The 20,516-nt window shown below is 40.9% G+C and overlaps 1 protein-coding gene across 1 annotated transcript in view; it reads right to left on the reverse strand.

Moving 5' to 3' along the window:
• The window catches only part of LOC112943775 (probable ATP-dependent RNA helicase DDX10), a 52,915-nt gene that overhangs the window by 14,316 nt on the left and 18,083 nt on the right, over positions 1-20,516 (reverse strand). The window contains exons 7-11 of the mRNA XM_026035034.1: positions 19,729-19,918; positions 17,565-17,691; positions 16,088-16,250; positions 14,688-14,772; positions 3,812-3,913 (exon numbers count right to left, since the gene is read on the reverse strand). Coding sequence (XP_025890819.1) covers positions 3,812-3,913; positions 14,688-14,772; positions 16,088-16,250; positions 17,565-17,691; positions 19,729-19,918 — 667 coding nt within the window. The remainder of the gene's footprint in view (positions 1-3,811; positions 3,914-14,687; positions 14,773-16,087; positions 16,251-17,564; positions 17,692-19,728; positions 19,919-20,516) is intronic.

Here is a 20,516-nt window from a genome sequence, read left to right on the forward strand (position 1 = left end):
AGATAAAAAGACGGGTCAAAAGAAATTTGCTCCCTCGCAATTACTAAATCCATCAGAACTTCTGAGATACAGCTGTATTTATTTTGAGAATCCATCTGAGGCAGATGAAATTCTGTGAGATAAAACAGGTAAACACAGTACTCTTCTTCAAAGGGCAGAAAAAGTTTGGTTTAGTTTTCTTAATTTAATACTGAAAAAAGCACTAAGTACCTAAAGGGAATAAAAAAGCAGATATGTAACAGCCAACATAGTTCAGTCAGAAGCAGAGCACAACTAATCAATTTAATTACTCTTCATAACAGGATAAAAAGCTTCACGAACAGGAAAGAAACAGCAGGTACCATAACTTGATGTCAACACAACATCTGGCAGTCTCACATCCTCATAAATACGCAGGGGAAACATGGTCTACATGAGATCTCTAAGTAAATGCAAAGCTGGTCTTAGAGCTGTGCTCAGCTGTAGTCACGACTGACTCGCTGCCAAGCAAAGCCCACACCAGCTCCCAGGCCTCACCTGGGCCCACTGGTACTCCTGTTTTCTAAAATTACTTGAATACTGTAGAAATGTGATTAAATATTTAAAGGACATAATATGCCAGTGGAGCTCCAAGCACAACATAAAATAAACTTAAGACAGGAGGCAACGTTTTGTTGCCCGCACATAGATTTTAGCTTCAGGAATTCTGTTGAAATTTATAAGAAAAGGGCATGGAAGAGTCATAAGATACTGGTATTTTACAGGTGAGCACAAGGTAAGAAACTGATGTAAATCTGAAGTTATGTTAACACATCCCTATGTGCCCCGAGCATGTTCGGAGGTTACATGTTTGTTAATGAACGTGTAAATTTGCAAATTTGAGTATTGTTAAAAAGCCAGAATACTGCATTCTTCTCTCTCCAGTATCATTCCATGACACCCTTCCTCCAGCCTCTTGGAGTCCTGGGAGCCCAGAAATGTGGACTTGCTCACTGCTAAAATGGACTGTTTTAATAAGGAGTTGGCATGTTTCTTGCTTATGGTAATTTTGTACATGTAATTATCTGGAGAGACAAACCTAATAAATACAGAAAACTTGAATGATATCATAGCTTATAAACTGTTAAAAACAGCAAAAGCAAGCAATGGGAAGAAAAAAAATGATTTTATGACATGGCCTGTCCTTTTATCTAGGTTGTTTCTGGTTTTTTTTCCTCCTTGTTCTGTACACATTTTGAATTTACAGACTGACATTGCTATTTTGGCAACCGGTTGCATAAACTGTCACACCTGGCTATGCCAAAATGGAAATGCGACTCTGCTTCCTTGGGTTTTATGGAGCAATTGGGCACATTTGCTCTCCACGTTTGCTGGCTGATGCTCTGCTTTCCTCTCCCTTCCCATTTCCAACATGAGGAGGGAAGCGCTGCTTGAACCGGACACGCTCCCTTTCATGCCCTCAAAGTGGAATTAAACAAACCAACAAAAAATAATCCCCAAAGGAACAAAAGGCACCACCCTGCCAAAACGGCACCCTACAACGGGAGGCCTGCTCTCTATCTGGCTTAGAAATCCAGAAATCCAAAATTTTCTGACCCATGGGAACCTGACTACATTTCTCCTTTCCAACCCCAGCTTCTGATGAGAAGATCTGCGCTGCAGATCTAAAAATGCCAGTATTGCCATTTCCAGCACAGAAAACACACAGACAGCCGCAGCACTTGGAAGCTGCAAGTTGTGAGCTCCCGTTTCAAAGGCCGCCACAGCCTGAACCGGCCGGGAACGCTCCACTGTGATGGCTGCAGACCAGCTCAAACTGGAGGGCCTAGCGCGACACTCCGCCCGCGGCCCAGCCCCTTCCCGCTCCAGCTGCTGGGCGTTTTCCTGCCGGAGCCCCAGCCCCTTCCCGCTCCAGCTGCTGGGCGTTTTCCYSMSSRRGMSCCAGGCCCAGCGGCGCCTCTTCCCTTGGTAATGCTTTCCAGAGGCACCAAAACCTCTCAGGACACGTCCTTGGGAAGCAGCGCTTCTTCACTGGCACTCAAGAGAATTAACTGCACTGAAGCAGTCTCCAAGTACTGCTGAAAATAATTTGAGTTTACAGCTTGCATCCACAACTTTTAAAATTATGGACTGCTTATAAATATGTATATAATATTTAACAGCTCCAAAGTAGTTTACTGCTATATTTATGCTTTGAAGTATGCTATTTATTACTGTATACTGTACATAAACATGTACAGAAAGTGGAATAAAAAAAGATAACATTTTAAGAAATTCTTTACACTAGAATTCAAAGAACAGAGCATAGTTTTGTGTGGGACATGAAGGTTTAATTTGGTGAGGTAAGGACAATCGCTTAATTAAAGTTTCACTCCAATTTGTTATCAAAAGCAATTATCTGTTTTGATATTAAAAGAAAACAATTATTAGACTCTCTGCATACAGTTAATTATCTTCAGATTTAGAGTTCTGTCTTCCCCTTCAAATCACGGCTTTTCAAAATAAAACAGCCCTAATCCCCTCACGTCTACCTGCACAAAAACTAATTTTTACTTGTCGCTCTTCTCTGGCATTTCGGCACGTGGTAACCAGAGCTCTGTGAGCATTCAAAATTAGTCACACCATCAAATCTTTTCTGCCTTGCCTTCAACCCTTCTCCCTTATTTCCTTCACATTCTGTTTGCCCATTGGATTCAGCATCAGGCTGACAGCCTCAGAGAACAAAGGACTCCCTCCTATTTAAAACAGCTAATTAGAAATCACCACAGATTTCTTTTTATTTATTTATTTACTATTCTCACAGTTGTGGTTTTTAATCTCTTACATGTGCACTATTTTGCACTTAATAGATACTTGAAAGATAGATGCTTTTTCATCCTTACATGGTATCACTGTGTCCTTTCGTGACTCTAAAAAGTCCGTTTCAATTTGTACGTTTAGTCTAAACCTCTACACAACTCCATTGAAACACCTTCTCCACTATGAAAAATGATCATTTAGTCCTATCTTCTATTTCCTATCCTTCAACTTACTGACTCAGAAAGACCATGACAAATTGGAAAAAAATAGTCTGGAACTAATGAAGAGACAAGGAGCGATAAGAGGCCTAAAGAAACATACAAGGAAAGATTAAAGAAATTGTAATTATTTAATCTCCAGAAAGAAAGGTAAAAGACAGCATGATAATGTTCAATTAGGTAGAAAGTAGTTGCAGAGAATAAGGGAATAAGTCATTTTCCATATATTTTTGGCATAGGACAAAAGAAATATTTCATTTAAATTGCTACAAGGGAGATGCCTATCAGATACCTGAGGAAATACCCTTAATGGCAGGAACTGCTGAGTATGGACAAGATCACCTTGGGAAACTGTGTGGATATTCATTACAAGTTAGACAAGCGTCTGTCAGGAATGATTTGTGGAGCTGATCGTGCCTTTGGGAAGTGGAATGGAAGGGATTACCTCTCAAGGTCCTTTCTTACTACAATCACACAGACTATTTAAGGTTGGAAGGGACCTCTAGAGATCATATAGCGCAACCTTCCTGCTCCAACAGGGACACCCAGAGCACGGGGCACAGGGTGGCAGCCAGGCGGCTTTGGCAGATCTCCAGAGGAGCAGACTCCTAACCTCCCCGGGCAGCCTGTTCCAGGGCTCTGCCACCCTCACAGGGAAGAAGTTCCTCCTCAAATACTGCCCAAAACAAATGAACTCCACTGCTTGGTTGACTCGGGGCAATCCGTGTTGCCTTACTGGCACTCGACTAGATCACGACTGTGCAGATGGATCGCACGGAAGGCGGCCGGTTCCACACAAGCCACCAGTCACTCACTTGATCTGGTTGACAGGTACTTTCCGCTGCGCCAGTTGCTCCACCATGCCTTTTTCTTCCGAAGGAAGCAGGACTAACAGAGCTTCACCACCTTCTTTGTATCTGATCAAACATAACAAAAAAAGACACTAAGTAAACACAACAGACAGTAGGTAAACATACCAAAAATAGACATTTTTGCTGAAATTTTCAATAACCAATGAGAATTTATATTTGCTTCCCTAAAAGCAGCCTAAAGAGCCAACAATATTCCTTACTTTACAAAGGGAAAAGATGAGACAAACCAATTAAGTGATTTGCCAATGTCAACACTTGTACTGGTTTCAAAACTATAAAGATATAACACAGAATCACAGAATCATTATGGTTGGAAAAGAGATCATCAAGTCCAACTGTAAACCCATTATCACCACGCTGGTCAAACCACGTCCCTAACTGCATGTATTTAAATATATAGCCACAAATAAACATCAAATGCCAGGGGCTAAGATACAGACTCAGACCAGCAGTTCTTAATTGTGCATTCAAAAGATTTCTGCAGTAATCGAGGGGCACTTAAATCTTACAATACAATATGAGCAGACAGAGCTATTCAGATGCACACTCTATCAACAGGCAACTCTTCCTGACACTTGGCTACAAGTGGTTTTCATTTGCACGTCCTTCAGCTGAAAGAAAGGCTAAGGATTAAATGCCTTCATCCTGAATAACTTATACTTGTATCTTTAAAAAAAAAAAAAGTATTACTGAAAGAAAAGCACAAAACCAGCATTTTTTTTCCATCTATAGAGCCAGTTTCTAAATACAAAGGAAAAAATATAGAGATTGATTCCATAAAAAATACACCTTGCACTCCCTCACCATTGCTTTTAACAGTTGTATCAAACCTGGATTGACAGTTACTCAGATCTATGGTCAGAAAAAAAAAAAAGTTCTCTTTTGTTCTCAAAACATTTTTTCTTATAACAAACTGTCAGTCACTGCTTTTGTAGATCTTCATAAATTGAAGAAGCTCATGGAGAACAAATTACTCAACAGCACTAGTAAACAAACAGTAAATCTTACTACAGGAGTAGTACAATGATGAATTAGCTTGTCTGCATTATCTTAGCCTACACTTACTGCAATTCATTCCTCTTCTATACGTTTAACAACAATCCTTTCGAGTTATCAGCAAGTTAACAGGTTTATAGAAAGGCACTGCACAGAGTTCTCATTGCATAAAACAACTCAATTAAATTTAATTTCAGAAATCTGCCAATATTGGGACAGAATTCAGCACAGCAATTTGTGGGACAAACCAGAGCAAGACAGAAGTCAGCCACCCTACAGAGCAGCAGTAAATGAGCAGAGCTGCTCACAGGGGCACCGGGAACAGCAGAATGTAATACAGAAACCACTTGCACTGTTCATAGTCACAGCATTTGCAACAAATTACTCATTATATTATCATTCAAGTGTATTTTAAATGAAATTTATTTATTACCTTACTAGACCTTTGATTTTATTCCTATTCCACTCATATTTTCCTTTTCCTCGTACGCTGGTAAAACCTACCTGTTTAAAACGTATCTGTGTATCCTTTCTGCTTTCTATATAATAATTAACCTGTTCAGTATTTATGAACATTAACCTGTTCAGTATTTATGAACATTAACCTGTTCAGTATTTATTCCACTCTTAACCTATCTCCCTTTGCTGTCCATCATTTATCCATTCATTTCTTGCCCTTCCATAAATCTTTCCATAAATCCAAACTCCATCTCACATTTCCAGTTGGGTCTGTGCTCCAATTGCATCAACTCTTCCCCCTCGAGAGAACCATCAGGGAAAGGAGCCTATACAAAGGCTATAACATTTTAGCAGAAAGGTGGGAGATTCTATCACTTTGTCTTTGGGCTAGAAACAACACAGAAAATAAAACTGGTCCAAGGCAGGTCTCCCTGTCAAGGGGATATATGGGATTCTTTCCAATAAAAACTCAGCAGTGACAGGGTAAAAGATCAATCCAATCTTTGTGGATGGAGGAACAGATAAAAATGCCACTGAAGGAAATGCTGGGGCTCAGGCCCCTTGGCTGAAGGTAGAGGTGTGAGGAAAGAGAGAGGAAGGACTAAGGCACCCAAGATGAGAGCGGCATCACTAACAGATAGAAACCTTTGGAGAGGGAACGTAGGGAGATCACATTCCTCAAGGTTTCAGCAGCTACTGCTTGGCAAAAACTCTACTGCAGAAGGGTTTGATGCATTTGCAAAACCACAATAAAATGCTCTTGAGCGTACTGATCTGGGGATTGTTTTCCATCAAAAGGTAATGTCAGGAAAAAGAATGCCTTTTTAAAATTCTTAAAAATGTTTTTTTTTGTCACCAAATTTTAACACTGCCATTCTAGATTAGGAAATCTGACAGGGAAATCAAAACTCTCGTCTTTGTCACACGCCAACACCATGACGATTTATCAAAATATGGTTTTGATAAGCTCTTAAATTAGCAGACCTACAACACTGCTGATGCAGAAATATCACCCTGCAGCACAGCTCTGAGCAAGCCCTATAGCAACCTGCACGCTCAGGTTGGGGCAATATGCCTTGGGCTACCGTGTAAGGGACCGTAGGCCACTGCTGACAAAACCTGCAATAAATGCTCAGGTCCTTTATATACTGGATTGTCTTATTCCTACCGACCACTCTGTATTTTCACATAGCCAAATTCCAAAGGCTATTTCAATAAAGTAGGCGCATGGCACATACTGCCCTGTCTGAAGGGGCAGGGGAATCCTGGAAAACAACAGAGCCACAAAGGACTTGGAATTTAATGGCAAAAAATTATGATCTCAGCTCCAGGGCAAATAAATATTCACTGAATGAACTTTAACTCCCAATGGAAATTAGAGGAAAAATAGAAGAAAAATATTCTCTTACCTACCCAAAGCCTTCATCTGACATGAGAACCGAGATGGCATTGCTGCCATTAACAGTCTTAAATTCTTTCAATACAGTAACATACAATTCTGCTTTTCTCTTCAAAATAGATGTTATGGGGTAAATAATTCAGAGAAGATCTATGAAAATGATCTATTATCTGGAAAGAATGTCCATTGAGTTTCACAGTAAGAACTTTCCTCATTTACCAAGGACAGAAACCATCTTGACCACACTGAATAAGCACCTACAAAGGGTCATTTCTGTAGGATGTATAAGCACCTACAAAGGGTCATTTCTGTAGGATGTATAAGCACCTACAAAAGATGAGTTTGTTGTTACATTTAGTCAAAATTAGTGTGTGGTTCACAAGTCTCGCTGCTTCTCACATTTAGCATCTTTAAGTGCTTCCTTACCACACCTAAACCACTGCTTTAATATATTTCTGTGTTAACGTGAAACACACTATTAAAAAGTGCTAAACAAATCATGGAAAAAATCATCATCAAAGGCTGATGGATGTAGATACAGCCTACAGAGGGCTGCAGATACAGGAATACTTGCATGACAGTTTCCTATGTTTGCACATTTCCCATTTCCAGAAAACTCCATGTAACGCAAGTGACCAACACTTCGGGAGAATTCACCACACACAAAATTATGCAAGGAAACTCAGCATAGAATTTTTATACTTTCAGCGGTCAGAGATCAACCATCATAATCAAAAATGTGTATTTTTACATCTGTTGCTTAAATGTGACTTCTCCGAGTTGACCTTTGCCACTGAAGATCTAATTTAAGCATAACTGGGCGAGCTTGGATATCATCAGCTATGCCATCGGCTTACCTGTCTTTTGACAGATAAGGACTTAGGCATAGGTAAGGTACCTCTGCCAAACTTTGGAGCTTAAAGACACCCCTAAAAAGCCGTTTAATTCCAAACCCACAAGTCATTTTGGGGAACCTCAGTATTCCAGAAATTCACCACAGCAGATGCTTTCAGTTAGAGAACTCGGGCATCAAGAAGGTCAAAGCAGCTTCTGAAAAGGCTCCTCCTCCCCCAGGCCAGATTTGCTATAAGGAGAATGAGCAGAACACTTCCTTTCCAGGCCTTGTTAGTCCAAGCTCCAGTTCCACAAGAGTTCAGAAAGCTGGAAGAATTGAACTTTCCTTTTCTCCTTTTATTATATTTTTCTTCTCCTGTCATTTGCCTGAAGTCTCAGCCTTATTATTTTACTTTAGGGACAACGGCATAGCTAAGTGTCTGCAAGTATGTATGTAAAGGCTCATAAAGGTAACAAAAACAAAACATCAGAAAGACAATTTTAACAGTTAAAATTGTGCTACCCATGTTCTTATAAGGATTTCAGTTAAGGATGCCTCATACCATTAAGAAAACTGTGGTAATCATCCATACATAATAAGCAAAATTATAATATTTAAAGCACCTTTAATAATGTTTCTGTTGTACTACTATGACACCTGAGGGAGAAAGTTAACATCCATGGACTCAAATCTAAGAAACTTTGTAATCAACACCGAGGTCATGGTTCAGTCCTTCAATAATTTCTTTTTTAATATTAAGCTTGGATGCAGCCCTGTGCCACGTGCTCTAGGTGACCATGCGTGAGCAGGGGGGTTGGACTCGATGACCTCTGAGGTCCCTTCCAACCTTCGGCATTCTATGGTTCTAAGCTACTTAACAAAATTGAATTTTTTAGATGTGATTGACTCTGTAAAAACTCTCCAGCTGGGGTTTATAATCAGACAATACTTTATTAGAATTTATATAGACAGGGACTGTCTGGTATTATTTTCATGATTGAACTCCAATCCAACTCAGTCGCTAAATCAAGATCTGAGTTTCGATCTCACTTATTAAATAATTTAACTGTGAGGATATGTTGTGTTCAAACTCAGACAAAACCTAGTGAGAACAACAAGAAATCTCATAAAAATAACGCGAGGCCAGCACTTCTGAAGATTTGGGAATGACAACCGAAATGCCCAACTAGTTATCATTAGGAAATCAAGAGTCCTGAAAGGTCTAAGAAACACAAAATAACATGTAGCAAAATAAAAATGCATTTCCAAAAAAGACGGTATGCAGATTTATATAATTTATGCACAAGTAGCCCTCCTGTACATTTCACACCATTTTCCATTAGTTGTAGAAAAAAAAAAACCCAAAACAATGCAACTTCAGAAAGAAGAAATTCTGAGCGTAATGTCTGCTCAGAACTGTTAACCCTGACATACAGAAAGTCAAGCCACTGAGGTATGATAAACAAAAAAGTATTAAAGTTACTACACTTCCAAATTGAACACTTTAGATAGCACCAATGTTAGCACCAAAGTTAAGGCCACCAAATTTGCCTTCTTTTGCTTGTTTACCTTAATGCTGCCCTAAATGAAGCCGCTGGTCCAAACATCCCTATTCTGAACAGCTGCCCCTGCAACAACAGCCTCTCAACCTCTGCAGACAATCTGAGCTTGCATTAAGAACCTAAAATGAAATAAGTCCATCATGTAGAATGACTGACGAACACAAACCAAGCCCAGCACAGTTCTTGGCTTCTACAGCTAACTACCTACCCCAGTCAAGACTGGAAGAGTATGAGGGAGCTCCTTTTCCAACAAAATTCCATATATATTTATTAACATATGTAAGACTGCAATTGAGATTTGTGAGATTTGAGGATGAGGTTGCAAACTGAAATCTGAGATACAAATACAAATCTGATTTTTGGAAGCAAGGTTAGAAACAACCTACATTTTGAATAGGTCAACAACCACACTTAATAAGGACTGTTAAGTTTGTCAAGTTCTAATAACTCTAGCATATTAAATCATTTCTTTTAATGACTTTCAATTCCTTAATAGCAATAGCAGCAAAGCATAGAGTATTTGACACACACATTTGTCTGTTGCATTCTCTTTATGTAAAGGAATAATATTAAACAGCTATGAAAATACACCCCCAAAAAGTCAAAATCAGCACTTTTATTCTGAGAAGACTTATTTCAATCTGATACTCATATGAATAAATCTTTTCACCCATAGGCTACCTTCAGCAGGGGAAAAAAATAATATCTATATTTACCCCTAAGGCAAAAAATACACAGAAATACAATAAGTCACAGCTTCGTTTTAAAATTCAACTATTATATCTGATTATATAAGCCATAATTTTAAAACATATTTCTTAAAAGCTTTAGCTTCCTCACATTGTGCTCCATTTAAACAAAATTTTGTTCCCAATTATACTGCCTTCCGGGCCTTCTGCCGCTAAAGGGATTGGAGACATCCAAGTTTCAAAACAAAACAAAATACAAACAAACAAATATATATTTTATATATATATATAAACTGAAACTATATATATATAGTTTCTCCGAGGCCAAGATAAACAGGATATAAAGCTCTTGCTCATGTCTGGGTTTTTTCCCCATAGGGGGAATCTGCTATGGGGGACCCACAGAGCCCCCGGGGCGCCCGGTCGGGCCCGCGGTGCGGCAGGCTCCACTGCGCTCCCTCCTGCAGGAGGCAGGAGAGCAGAGCACAGGACACAGGCCATGGCCTGTGGGTACAGTTGGGCCTCGCTAACGGCCTCGTGCAGGGCCACAGCCCAACTGCCTCATGCAGGGCCGAAGCCGTCACGGCTCAGACCCCTCATTGCCCTCCCTGCTCAGCAGACCCGGGCAGCCACGACAAGGGACGAGGACAGGCAGGGCCTCACACTCCGATCCTGCTAGTCTCAAAATAAATGGAATTTCAAAGGCCTTGGGAGGCTGGCAAGGCCTGCAGCTGGGTTGTAAGCAGGCCATTCCCCACAGCAGCTGTGTCTGCTACACTGTGTGGAAATATATTTCCCCTTTATTTTTTATTTTATGCCAGCTTCGAGGAAAGCTTCTCGTGAGCACGCAGCCACCACAGCCACTCCGCACTCCAGTGCACTGGAACATTTGTATCTCACTATTAGCCAAAAAATTCTAAGGGCTCACAGCCCCAGTTAACGCAACTGCAGCACCCCAGGACATTGTCAAGAATGTAGCCGGGCTACAGTATTTAATTTTAGACATTTTAATAATATAAATTGTAAGGTAAATACAGGCTGTCGATAAATTCTTACCATCTTCACTGGCAGCTATATTTTATCTTAAATTGCAGTCAAAGCATTGTTTTAAGAGATGGTCTGAATACTACATATTAGGTTTTTAAAAAAGAACTACCAGTAGAAGTGCTTCAGCAAGTCTTACATACAAAAAAACTAACCAAACACAGAGCTGCCATCTCGATTATGCAGCTTACTGACCACCCAAGACACGCCTCCCTAGGATGCGCTTCCCAATGTGAAATCCAGCTTCCACCACTGAAAAAATGATCCATTAGGTCACTCACTTTTTTAAATGCTTTAATCCCACTTGGACAGATTGTTCTATAGATTCATTAGTCTCACTTTCATACCTATAACATGCCATAAGGAGAGCCCCAATGTGCATATTTCAGAGCAGTTTGCTTGGTGACAGAGGAAGACCATTAGTTGACCTGCCCCCTTCCACCTTCCCAAAACTCTATGCACGCTCCTCAGCATCCACAACACACCACAAAGGCTACAGATCTTCCAAGTCTTTATTCGTGCTCTTTCACTGTGATCATCACGGCAGCCAGTGCTAAGGCAACAGGCAAGGCAGTACCCTGCTTGCAGGATACTGGATTTTATTCCGCTTGTCTTCAGAATATAGTTTACCTAAAGAATAATACAGCTTGCATAAAGTTAGACTGAACATGCATGCTTACATGCATACACAATACAGTATCCAACCAAAAAATTACAGTTGATTTCCCAACTTAAACACCTGCCAAACCTTGCCCAGACTGAACAGCATTAATATCAGAACTCTCAGCCTTAGCCAGATCTAAACATTATATGAAGATCTGGATCTTTACATATAAAGATCTGGATCCACAGCAATTATAAAGACTGCAGAGCAATGGGTTTATTGTCTTTACATATCACCGGCAATGTCTTTAAAAAGAAGAGTCTGCACACTGAAAAATCACTGAACTCAAACAACAGTCTCCTCTGAAGGAAAAGGAGAACAAGAAATGAGGGAGATAATGCTTAGAAAGAAGGAAATTAATTACTGAGACATGGCTGGATAACAGGATATGGGCACATCCAAAATACAAGCTATTTGTGCATGAACTGAAAGACAGAGCTCCCAACATCTATCCTACCTCTCACTGCAATCGTGACTGCGAGAAAAGCCTCCCTATACACGTTCCTCTTCAGGGCACTCATCTTACAAGTCATGCTTGGACAAACAGTCGGGAGGCAGGGGAGAGGCATGTGGCTCTGCTTCAGGAATTGTGTTCTGCTGTCCTCTAGTGGCACTGCCACTTGTTTCACCAAACTGGGGTTTCAACTGCAGCCTTCACACGCTAGAGACCACCAGGCACCAACAGAAATTAAAAGCCAGACCACGTTTTGCAGATGATCTCTAGCAGTATCTCTTATTTACTGAATTGCTTAAACTAAAACTCACACGAAAAGCTCTGGGATTTAATAGTTTAATTACAATATTTACTAGAGGCTGCATGACAACAATATAGTCAACAATATTTAAGGCCATGGCTACAATATTGTTAGTATTTTAGAAGTTAAGTTACTATACTAGCTGGGCTTTTAAATAAATGTTTTAAAATGAGATTGAAAGAAATAGTTTTCACAGTTTTTCCAATATGCTACTGTAAGAGTAGCGTATCTTCCAAGTTAAAAAAATAAAATTAAATTACACAGGGTATGCCAACTCCACAACAAAGTACAAGCATTATCAATCAGATTTTCTTGATTTTACTTTACTGCAAGACAAGAATGCAGAGGCTGCAATTTCTGTTCCACAGTAGGATGAGGTGCAAATGAAATCCTGCATGAGGAGCCCAGGGGTCTTCACCATTTAAATCCATCAGCATCTTGCACTTCTGCTATGGCTTTCCAAGAGTACAGAAGAGTTATGGGACACTTCAATATTCTTCAGCCTCTGTCCTCAACTAACACTTTCTTTTGACTTTCATATTTATTTTTTGTGCCACAAAATAATTTGATTTCAAAAGCAAACAGTACTGAGCAACCCAGTTTTAATTACAGCTTAACACATGGTCTCCTAATTAGCCGAGATATTTAATTTAGCTTTCATTCCACGCAATTATACACTCTCATAACCCATGAAACTTCGTAATTATCCCTAACCTCATTAATGACGACTATTAAACCGCAGTTAATTTTTATTAAGTTTATAGGGAAAACATGAGTTGCTCTCATAATAACTGCTGCCACTAAAAACAAATGAAGTTTCCTACCCAACAGTAGCTTATTTACTTACTGCACAGCATATGCAGTACGTGACACTATTATTTTCCTCTGTTTCAATGGTTTCTTTGATGCCCTTAGCTGCAATGTTGGAAGCAGATTTATTTAGTGAACTTCAGGACAGAGCAGCTCCGAGCACCTGCCCCAGACGGCAGTGCAGGGCAGAGCAGAACCTCCTCTGGCCTCTCTCTCAGGGAAGGAGGCAGAAACCACCCCCAAAGCTTTCCCTGCAGGAGGGATCAGTAATTTCCACAAGCTCTGACCACTGAAAAACTCATGAGAGACTGAAATGAAGCTATGGGCAGACATCTGTATTTACAGAATATATTTAATACAGTTGTATTTAAGAGGCCTCTGAAGACAGACCCACAACCATGCAAGGTTGGCATCCTAGTCAGAGTGGCATTTTATTAAAAGCACTGTTAAAGAGGGGGGTTATTTTGCCTCTACAGAGTAGCTCCCCATCTCTAATGCTGCTGCTTACAGTCATCCTTCTCAGTACCCAGTAAGGGCAGGGAAAAGATCTAAGGGCTCTAAATCTGGACAGGTCCTCAGGGACACAGCTGCAAGGTAGACAGGAAAAATGTGGACACAGGGAAGAACAGAGCAGACAGCACCAATTACAATATATACATACATATATATATATATATATATACACACACATATATATGCCTAAAAACTTGCCATTCTGAAAAAGAGTTCCAAGCACACATGTTCCTACTACCGAGCAACCAAATCTTACTGCTGTCTGATCCAAATAAACATATCTCAAACTCCTATCGTAGAAATTACTGACACCCTGCTCTAAAAGACTGTTCTGTCATTGTATCTGACTTGAAATTATACTGCAATGCAGATGGGAAAACCCTGCTACAAACACACCAGCTTTAATGCTAGGTCTTGCATTTCATCCCTCAATGTTTAATCTACCAAATTATATACCTCAATAACTGCTGCTTCTTTTAAAAATCAACTTCAGAGATCAAGGCCCAGGTTTTCAACGGCGTATGTAACTCACTCCCACCCTTCATAAAGCCTTGGCCACAGACACTTTACTAAAGCTCTGTCTAAGAACATAATACAACAAAAGACTTGGAAAATTAAAAATTTAACCAGTAATTAACCATGTTTGATTTCTTACTGCTTAAAAGTAAAAGAAGAAATATTATGATTCTTTTGATGAATCTTCAATGACACTGAAAGAAATTGAATCCGAAATCTCAAAGTTTTAATTTACCTATAAATGGCAGTGCCCACACAAGCTTTTCCGAACACAAATGTAATCCAGGCAGCCTCTGTGGCAATCCTGCCAAGTACAAAAGGCGCCGACTACTCAGATTAAACTAAACATTATTGGTCCTGTATGCTACATGAAGTCTCATGCTGACAAAAAAGGATTAATTTAAACCATTTATTTTAAATAACCAAATGGCCTTCTGGTGTAATTAGCCTTCTTTCTTTCCAACTCACATTTTGCTGTTTGTTTGTTGATTTTTTCAAGTGAGTCTTTAACCAGTTAGCAGTGCTTGTAGTTACGTACCTTAAAATATCAAAATATCACTCAGGAGTGCATACGAACCTGGCTGTCCTTCCCACTCTGTGGATGTAGGTGTTGGCATCTTCTGGACAATCGAACTGAATGACCCAGTTCACTGCTGGAAAGTCTGTGGAAAGAAAAAAAGAGAAGTTCAATTTTAAGCTCTCCGCACTGAAAATCCTCCCACTCAGGTTAATGATTATTTTGAGCATTCCTTCCTATAAGGACTATCATTTAGATAGCAATTTATAGACACTGCCTGCATGCAACCTCTGAATTAAAAATAAAACTAATTGCATGTATTAGCACATTATAAACAATCATCCTCTTCATCAAAGGAAGTTCAAATTACGGTGTCTCCATTTCCTAAGTTATGACAGTGCAATGAGTGGAACATAATTTCACACTTGACAAGACAAGATGGATGCTTTGTGTCATACATACAATAATAATAAAAAAAATCCTACAATATTTATTAAATAATAGCATTTGACCTACTTTTACCTAGAATTTCATTATCCCAGTCTATTGGGAACCAAGTGAGCTGCGGCCAGACACCAGCGCAACAGCGAGCTATGTTGAGAGGGGCTGTGATGCTTTCTTACAAGAGGGAGAGGGAGTCAGCAACCTGGACCAACAACTCAATATTCCAAGTGATTTTTAGCTCTAAAAGGCCATGTCCAACTGCTGCATTTCATGCACCTTGTAACGAGCCACTGTGACTTCCCGAGCAAGTCTGCTCAGCCCAGGCAGCCAAGCCCACATTAGTTCCCCCCCAGCAGCACTTCAGCCACACAGGAGGCACAAAAAACATTTTCCTTTCTGCTCGCTCCCGTTTTGGAGCTCTTCCCACCTCCCATACGCCCTAACAAAGCCTTCCCTTTTGGGCAACGAAGGTTGCTACCCCGAAGAAACACAACTCCTGACAAAGTGTCACACGCAGCAAAGTATTTGCAAAAGCTTTAACTAAAGAGGAAATTATAGCACAGTCATTTATGACCACAAGAAAGAAAAACTTGGGCCAAATCAGCTCCTATGGAATATCACTGGTTTTGCCTCATCTATTATTTTGCCCCATATGCCCCAAAATCTCACACGCAGTTCACAGACACAGAAATTTCTCTTAGATTATTTATAGACTTTAAAAAAAGGACAATTTTCACTGTCTACTTTAGCAAAACGGCATTACAAGACTAATGACAGTCTAGGTCACTCAGAGACAGACAGGGAAACTGCACCTCTCCAGCAAAGCAATGCCAGGAGCCTGCGAGAAGCACATTGCTCCCTTCTGAGATACCATAACGAGCTTTAAATAGAGCAGTAGCAGCCTGAACTTTCATTTCTAAGAAGGAAATGGCCTCAAGAGCGTTCTGGTACTGACAAAGTCTTGCCAGGATTGCCTCCTCCCTGCTGAATACTCTGTTGCTCTGCTGGGCACCTACCAAGGCCGCGAGCTGCGATGTCCGTCGCAAAAAGAACAGCCGCCTTTTTCCGAAGGAAGCAGTTGTAGACTTCCATTCTCTTGATCTGGTGCTGCTTGCCGTGCAGGGCCAGAACGGGCACGCCGGGCTGCAGCTTGCAGAACACTCGGAACAGGTACTGCACCTACCAGCCGAGACACGCGATTAAAAGAAAGAACCATAACACCCCATGGCAGGGAGGGTATTCGGTGGGCAGCTACAGTCGTGGCACATCAAGCAAAACACAATTTGTTGCACATCCAAGACACACAATTCACCATCACACAGGCAGCTCCTTCAACAGGAGAACCACAGGAGGGTTGAGGTTGGAAAGGACCTCTAGAGATCATCTAGTCCAATCCCCCGCTCCAGCAGGGACACCCAGAGCACGGGACACAGGGTGGCAGCCAGGCAGGTTTGGAAGATCTCCAGAGAAGGAGACTCCACAGCCTCCCTGGGCAGCCTCTTCCAGGGCTCTGGCACCCTCACAGGAAAGAAATTCTTCCTTACATGCAGATGGAACTGCCTGTGTTTCAACTTGTGCCCCCTGCCCCTTGTCCTGTCACTGGTCACCGCTGAGGAAGAACATGGCCAAGGCCAGGACACCTTTCCCACTCTAAGAAGGGAGACGTTTGGGGCACCCCTAGTTCCCCTGCACCCAAGAGCCCAAACATGAACCGCAGAGGTGCTGCTTTTACACAGCCCTGGCAGCTTGTTAATTCTTACACTTGCTCTGCAGGCAGTCAGCACCGGCCTCACTCGCTGCTGGTTCCAAGACCAACTGGAGTGGTCTTGGAACTAGACCACAGATGGTCTGTTTAGTGTCACCCACCATGCTGTGGTGCAGTACCAGGGTGCAAGATGATTTCATAGCCAGTAGCTGACTAGTAAGAAACCAGCTACAGAGATAGTGTGTGTTGCATGCTCAGCTACAGCACATATAACTGAGTAGTATAGCTCATAACTGAATAGTAGTAGCTACTACTCAGTAGCCAACAGCAAAACTATAGAAATACTGTAATCTCTTGCACAAGGGCAAGAATCAAAACAGATAATTAGCCTACAATTATCTGCTGAACATGTATAATAAATATACCCAACACAGAGAGTAGCCAGAGAAAGAAATATCAAATGACATTTGCAAAAAAAACTTCAGAGCAGCACTCCCAGGACAGCTACACAAGCAGCCACTTGAAGCATTCCATCCTCTACAGCTGTCAGGAAAACCTCTCTGTACACTATTTCATAATTATATTTTATTCATAGCAAGCTTTCAAAGCTTCTTAAAAGGGCAGGTAAGTCTCTTAAATACCCTGTACCCCAGCTAGGCCATGGCCCACCAGACAGAACGGGCTGGCTCTGAGCTCCCTGATCTCTGCTCTCCTCTCCAGGAACAGGGCTCTGCACACAGGACACATCCCTGAGGAGCCTCCCCGTGGCTCCTGCCAGCCAGGCTTACCTCTTTACAGCTTGCAAAAAACACAATGCTCTTCTTTTTCAGGTGACTCCTCAGGAACGAGTATAACATGTTTATTTTCTGTTGAAGCTCACAGACGATGTAGTTCTGGTCCAAAGTTGCTGGGGTACTACAAGAGAAAACTAAAAGTTCATTTATATCCCATGGTTTTCATAACATTAAGAAAAGAAAAAGTAACTATACAGGCACAGAATATCTGAAAAACTACTGACCTTTCCCTCAAGTCACGTATGTTAAATGTGCAGAAAAAATAATAAATAATGACAAAAGAGGTTGGGAAGTTCCCCCACTAGAACGAACAAGTCTCAGCAGCTCCACTGGAAAGCTACTCCTGAAAGACCTAGCAGTTTGCTTCCTAAAATCCCATGGAAGAGGAAGACAAAAAATAATTTGGGGCTTTACTCCTCAGCACCCAGGCAAACTCCCTCCGTGTCTAAGCAGCGACATTCAAATTGCCTTGACTTAAACTGCAATCTCGCCTATTAGTCCTATTAAAGCATCATCTGTGCTCAAGGCAATGTCAAAACACAGCCTAATCATGCACAAAAAGGCACTGAGGTATTTTTACTGATCACACTGACATGAAAAGTGACTTTGTGAAGCTCCAAATTGTCATTTTACCTCACCCCTCAGTTCTCTACAAAGTAAGGAAAGAATATTCTTTGACATATTTGCCCTTGAAATATTTAAATGCTCTCGTCTCACAGTCCCTCTACTCCACCTCAGAGCAAGCAAGGGTATTTAAATTACTTCATTTTATTGAAGGTGCCACATGAGAGAAAGAAATTACACGACACTGCTCTAAGTTTTACTCCTCTAGTCACTTTCAATTATGCCACAGTACCTTTCTCCCTGTAAATCTTTCACAGGAAGCTATTTCCTTAAGCTAACCCCACACTATGTACAAAGGCAGTAATTCTAGAACAAATTAGTATTTTACTTTTCTGATTTAGTTCATTAATTAATTGCTCCTCCCCAGATGTTTCAAAAGCTCCAATGTGCTTTAAAACATACTTTACACCCGTTTCCAAAAACCTGCATTCTTGTGTAGTCAGTCCTCAAACAGAAAACTAAATTAGGCTTCTACATCCTGCTCAGCTTAGACAAAAAGGTATTATCCACACCTTTTCTAGCAAATGTATTTATCTGAGATCCATTCTTTATGATTAGCACTCTTAGTACTATTAATGCTGTTTTCAGTATAATTAAAAGACATTATGGAGTCAAACAGTTAAAAGCCTGTGTAAGGAATTAAGTTCTACAGTTCATTTTGCTCATTATTCCCTGCTTGCTCTTGGTTGGACTATTCTACTACTGCTCTTCACCTTCCTCCGCCTGCATCCTACATGTGGAAATGCATATTTCATGGAAGAGCAAAACTGAACCATTCAAGTCCATAAGTTATATGTCACTCTGAGACTAGAGCCCACAGAAATGCAAAATTTGAATAGTGGACTTCACTTAAATTTTGAGAGAAAAAAAATAAATGTGATGACACTGTGCACCTTTTTACATTTTGCATGTGCAATTTTTTAGGCTGGCCAGACCACATGCAGCCAGGCAGGAACACGACCAGTTTACTGGACATGCACAGGGCTGGAGTCCTGACCACACAGAGCAAATGCTCAGACTCACATGGACACAGGTCACACAGTTCCTAAGGACATCCGATACCAACCACACAAACAAGAGGGTCTTTCTGCACATTCCTTGGAACACCTGATTCAAAGACACACAGAAGAATGGTATTGGTGCAACAAAGATAGAACAGTGGTCCTGCACAGGGAATACGATGACAGGAAAGGAAAGAAAGCCAAAGAACAGAAAAAGTAACAACCAAGAAAGGGTTGCTACTACTAGAAGACTGTTCTGTCCAGAATTTTACCCACTTTTGGAACTATTTCGTCAGAAAAAAAAACTCGCAGTCAGAGTAGTCCCTGGGAAGCCACAAGGAAGGTGCAGGTTCAGCTCCCTGTAATAAAATCAGTCACAACTAGTAACCTCTTCTCTGAAACCACCTTAATTCCAGAGAGGCAGGTGACAGGACCAGAGATAGAAGGAAGGAGAGAGATGTACGAGTCCCAAGCAGCTAAGCAGGATCAGCATCCATTTAAACCTCATGTCTAGAGAAATCACCCCAACATACCTGAATTTGGCTTTCTCGTGAACCCAAACATATTCTGGGTCCTTCAGGCTCAGCCGGGCAAGATCCTTCACGGATTTTGTTTGTGTTGCTGAGAAAAGCAAAGTCTGGCGCTTCTTGGGGAGATTTTCTATGATCGCGTTCATCGTGTCTGCAAACCCCATGTCCAGAATTCTGTCAGCTTCATCAAGAACTGAATTGGGAAAACAGACGTGACAGAAAACCACTTTGCTTTAGTTTACAAAATTCAAATTTTAGATCCATATGGTATAAAAATCAATGCCTACTTAAACTGGTAGACTTAACTGCTGTATACTGCAGAATTTTCTTTAGTTACTCATGTGCTCCATAAAATAAGATTATAAAATGCAATAGAGAAGTCACAGCAACTCCTGTAACATTACGTACCCTCAGGTCCACATGCTGAAGCACAGGAATATCCACATTTCAAGTAACCCATTCACCAGTTTGCAGACAAACTGCAAATTATCAACTATCAACTCCCTATCAAATTATGGGAACACAACCATGGACCATAACACAGTATAGTACTGCCCATGACCAAGCAAAACCGACCCTCCTGCAACCAAGCTAAGCTTACCATTGACATGGAAGGAATATACAGATCAGCAGAGAGGCAGAACATTAAGAAAAGGGCCTGTATTTAATGCAAGTCTAGTCTAACTGCAATGAACTGTATTGAGTGTAACAAGCCTGATTTCACATTTTGTCAGCTTCATTAGCTTCTTAATTGCTTTTAAGTTCCTCAAGCTATACTGAAGATTATGCAC

The sequence above is a fragment of the Nothoprocta perdicaria genome, unplaced genomic scaffold (genome assembly GCF_003342845.1).
Source record: "Nothoprocta perdicaria isolate Ctin4 unplaced genomic scaffold, notPer1 scaffold_155, whole genome shotgun sequence".
In the NCBI taxonomy this organism is placed as follows: domain Eukaryota; kingdom Metazoa; phylum Chordata; class Aves; order Tinamiformes; family Tinamidae; genus Nothoprocta; species Nothoprocta perdicaria.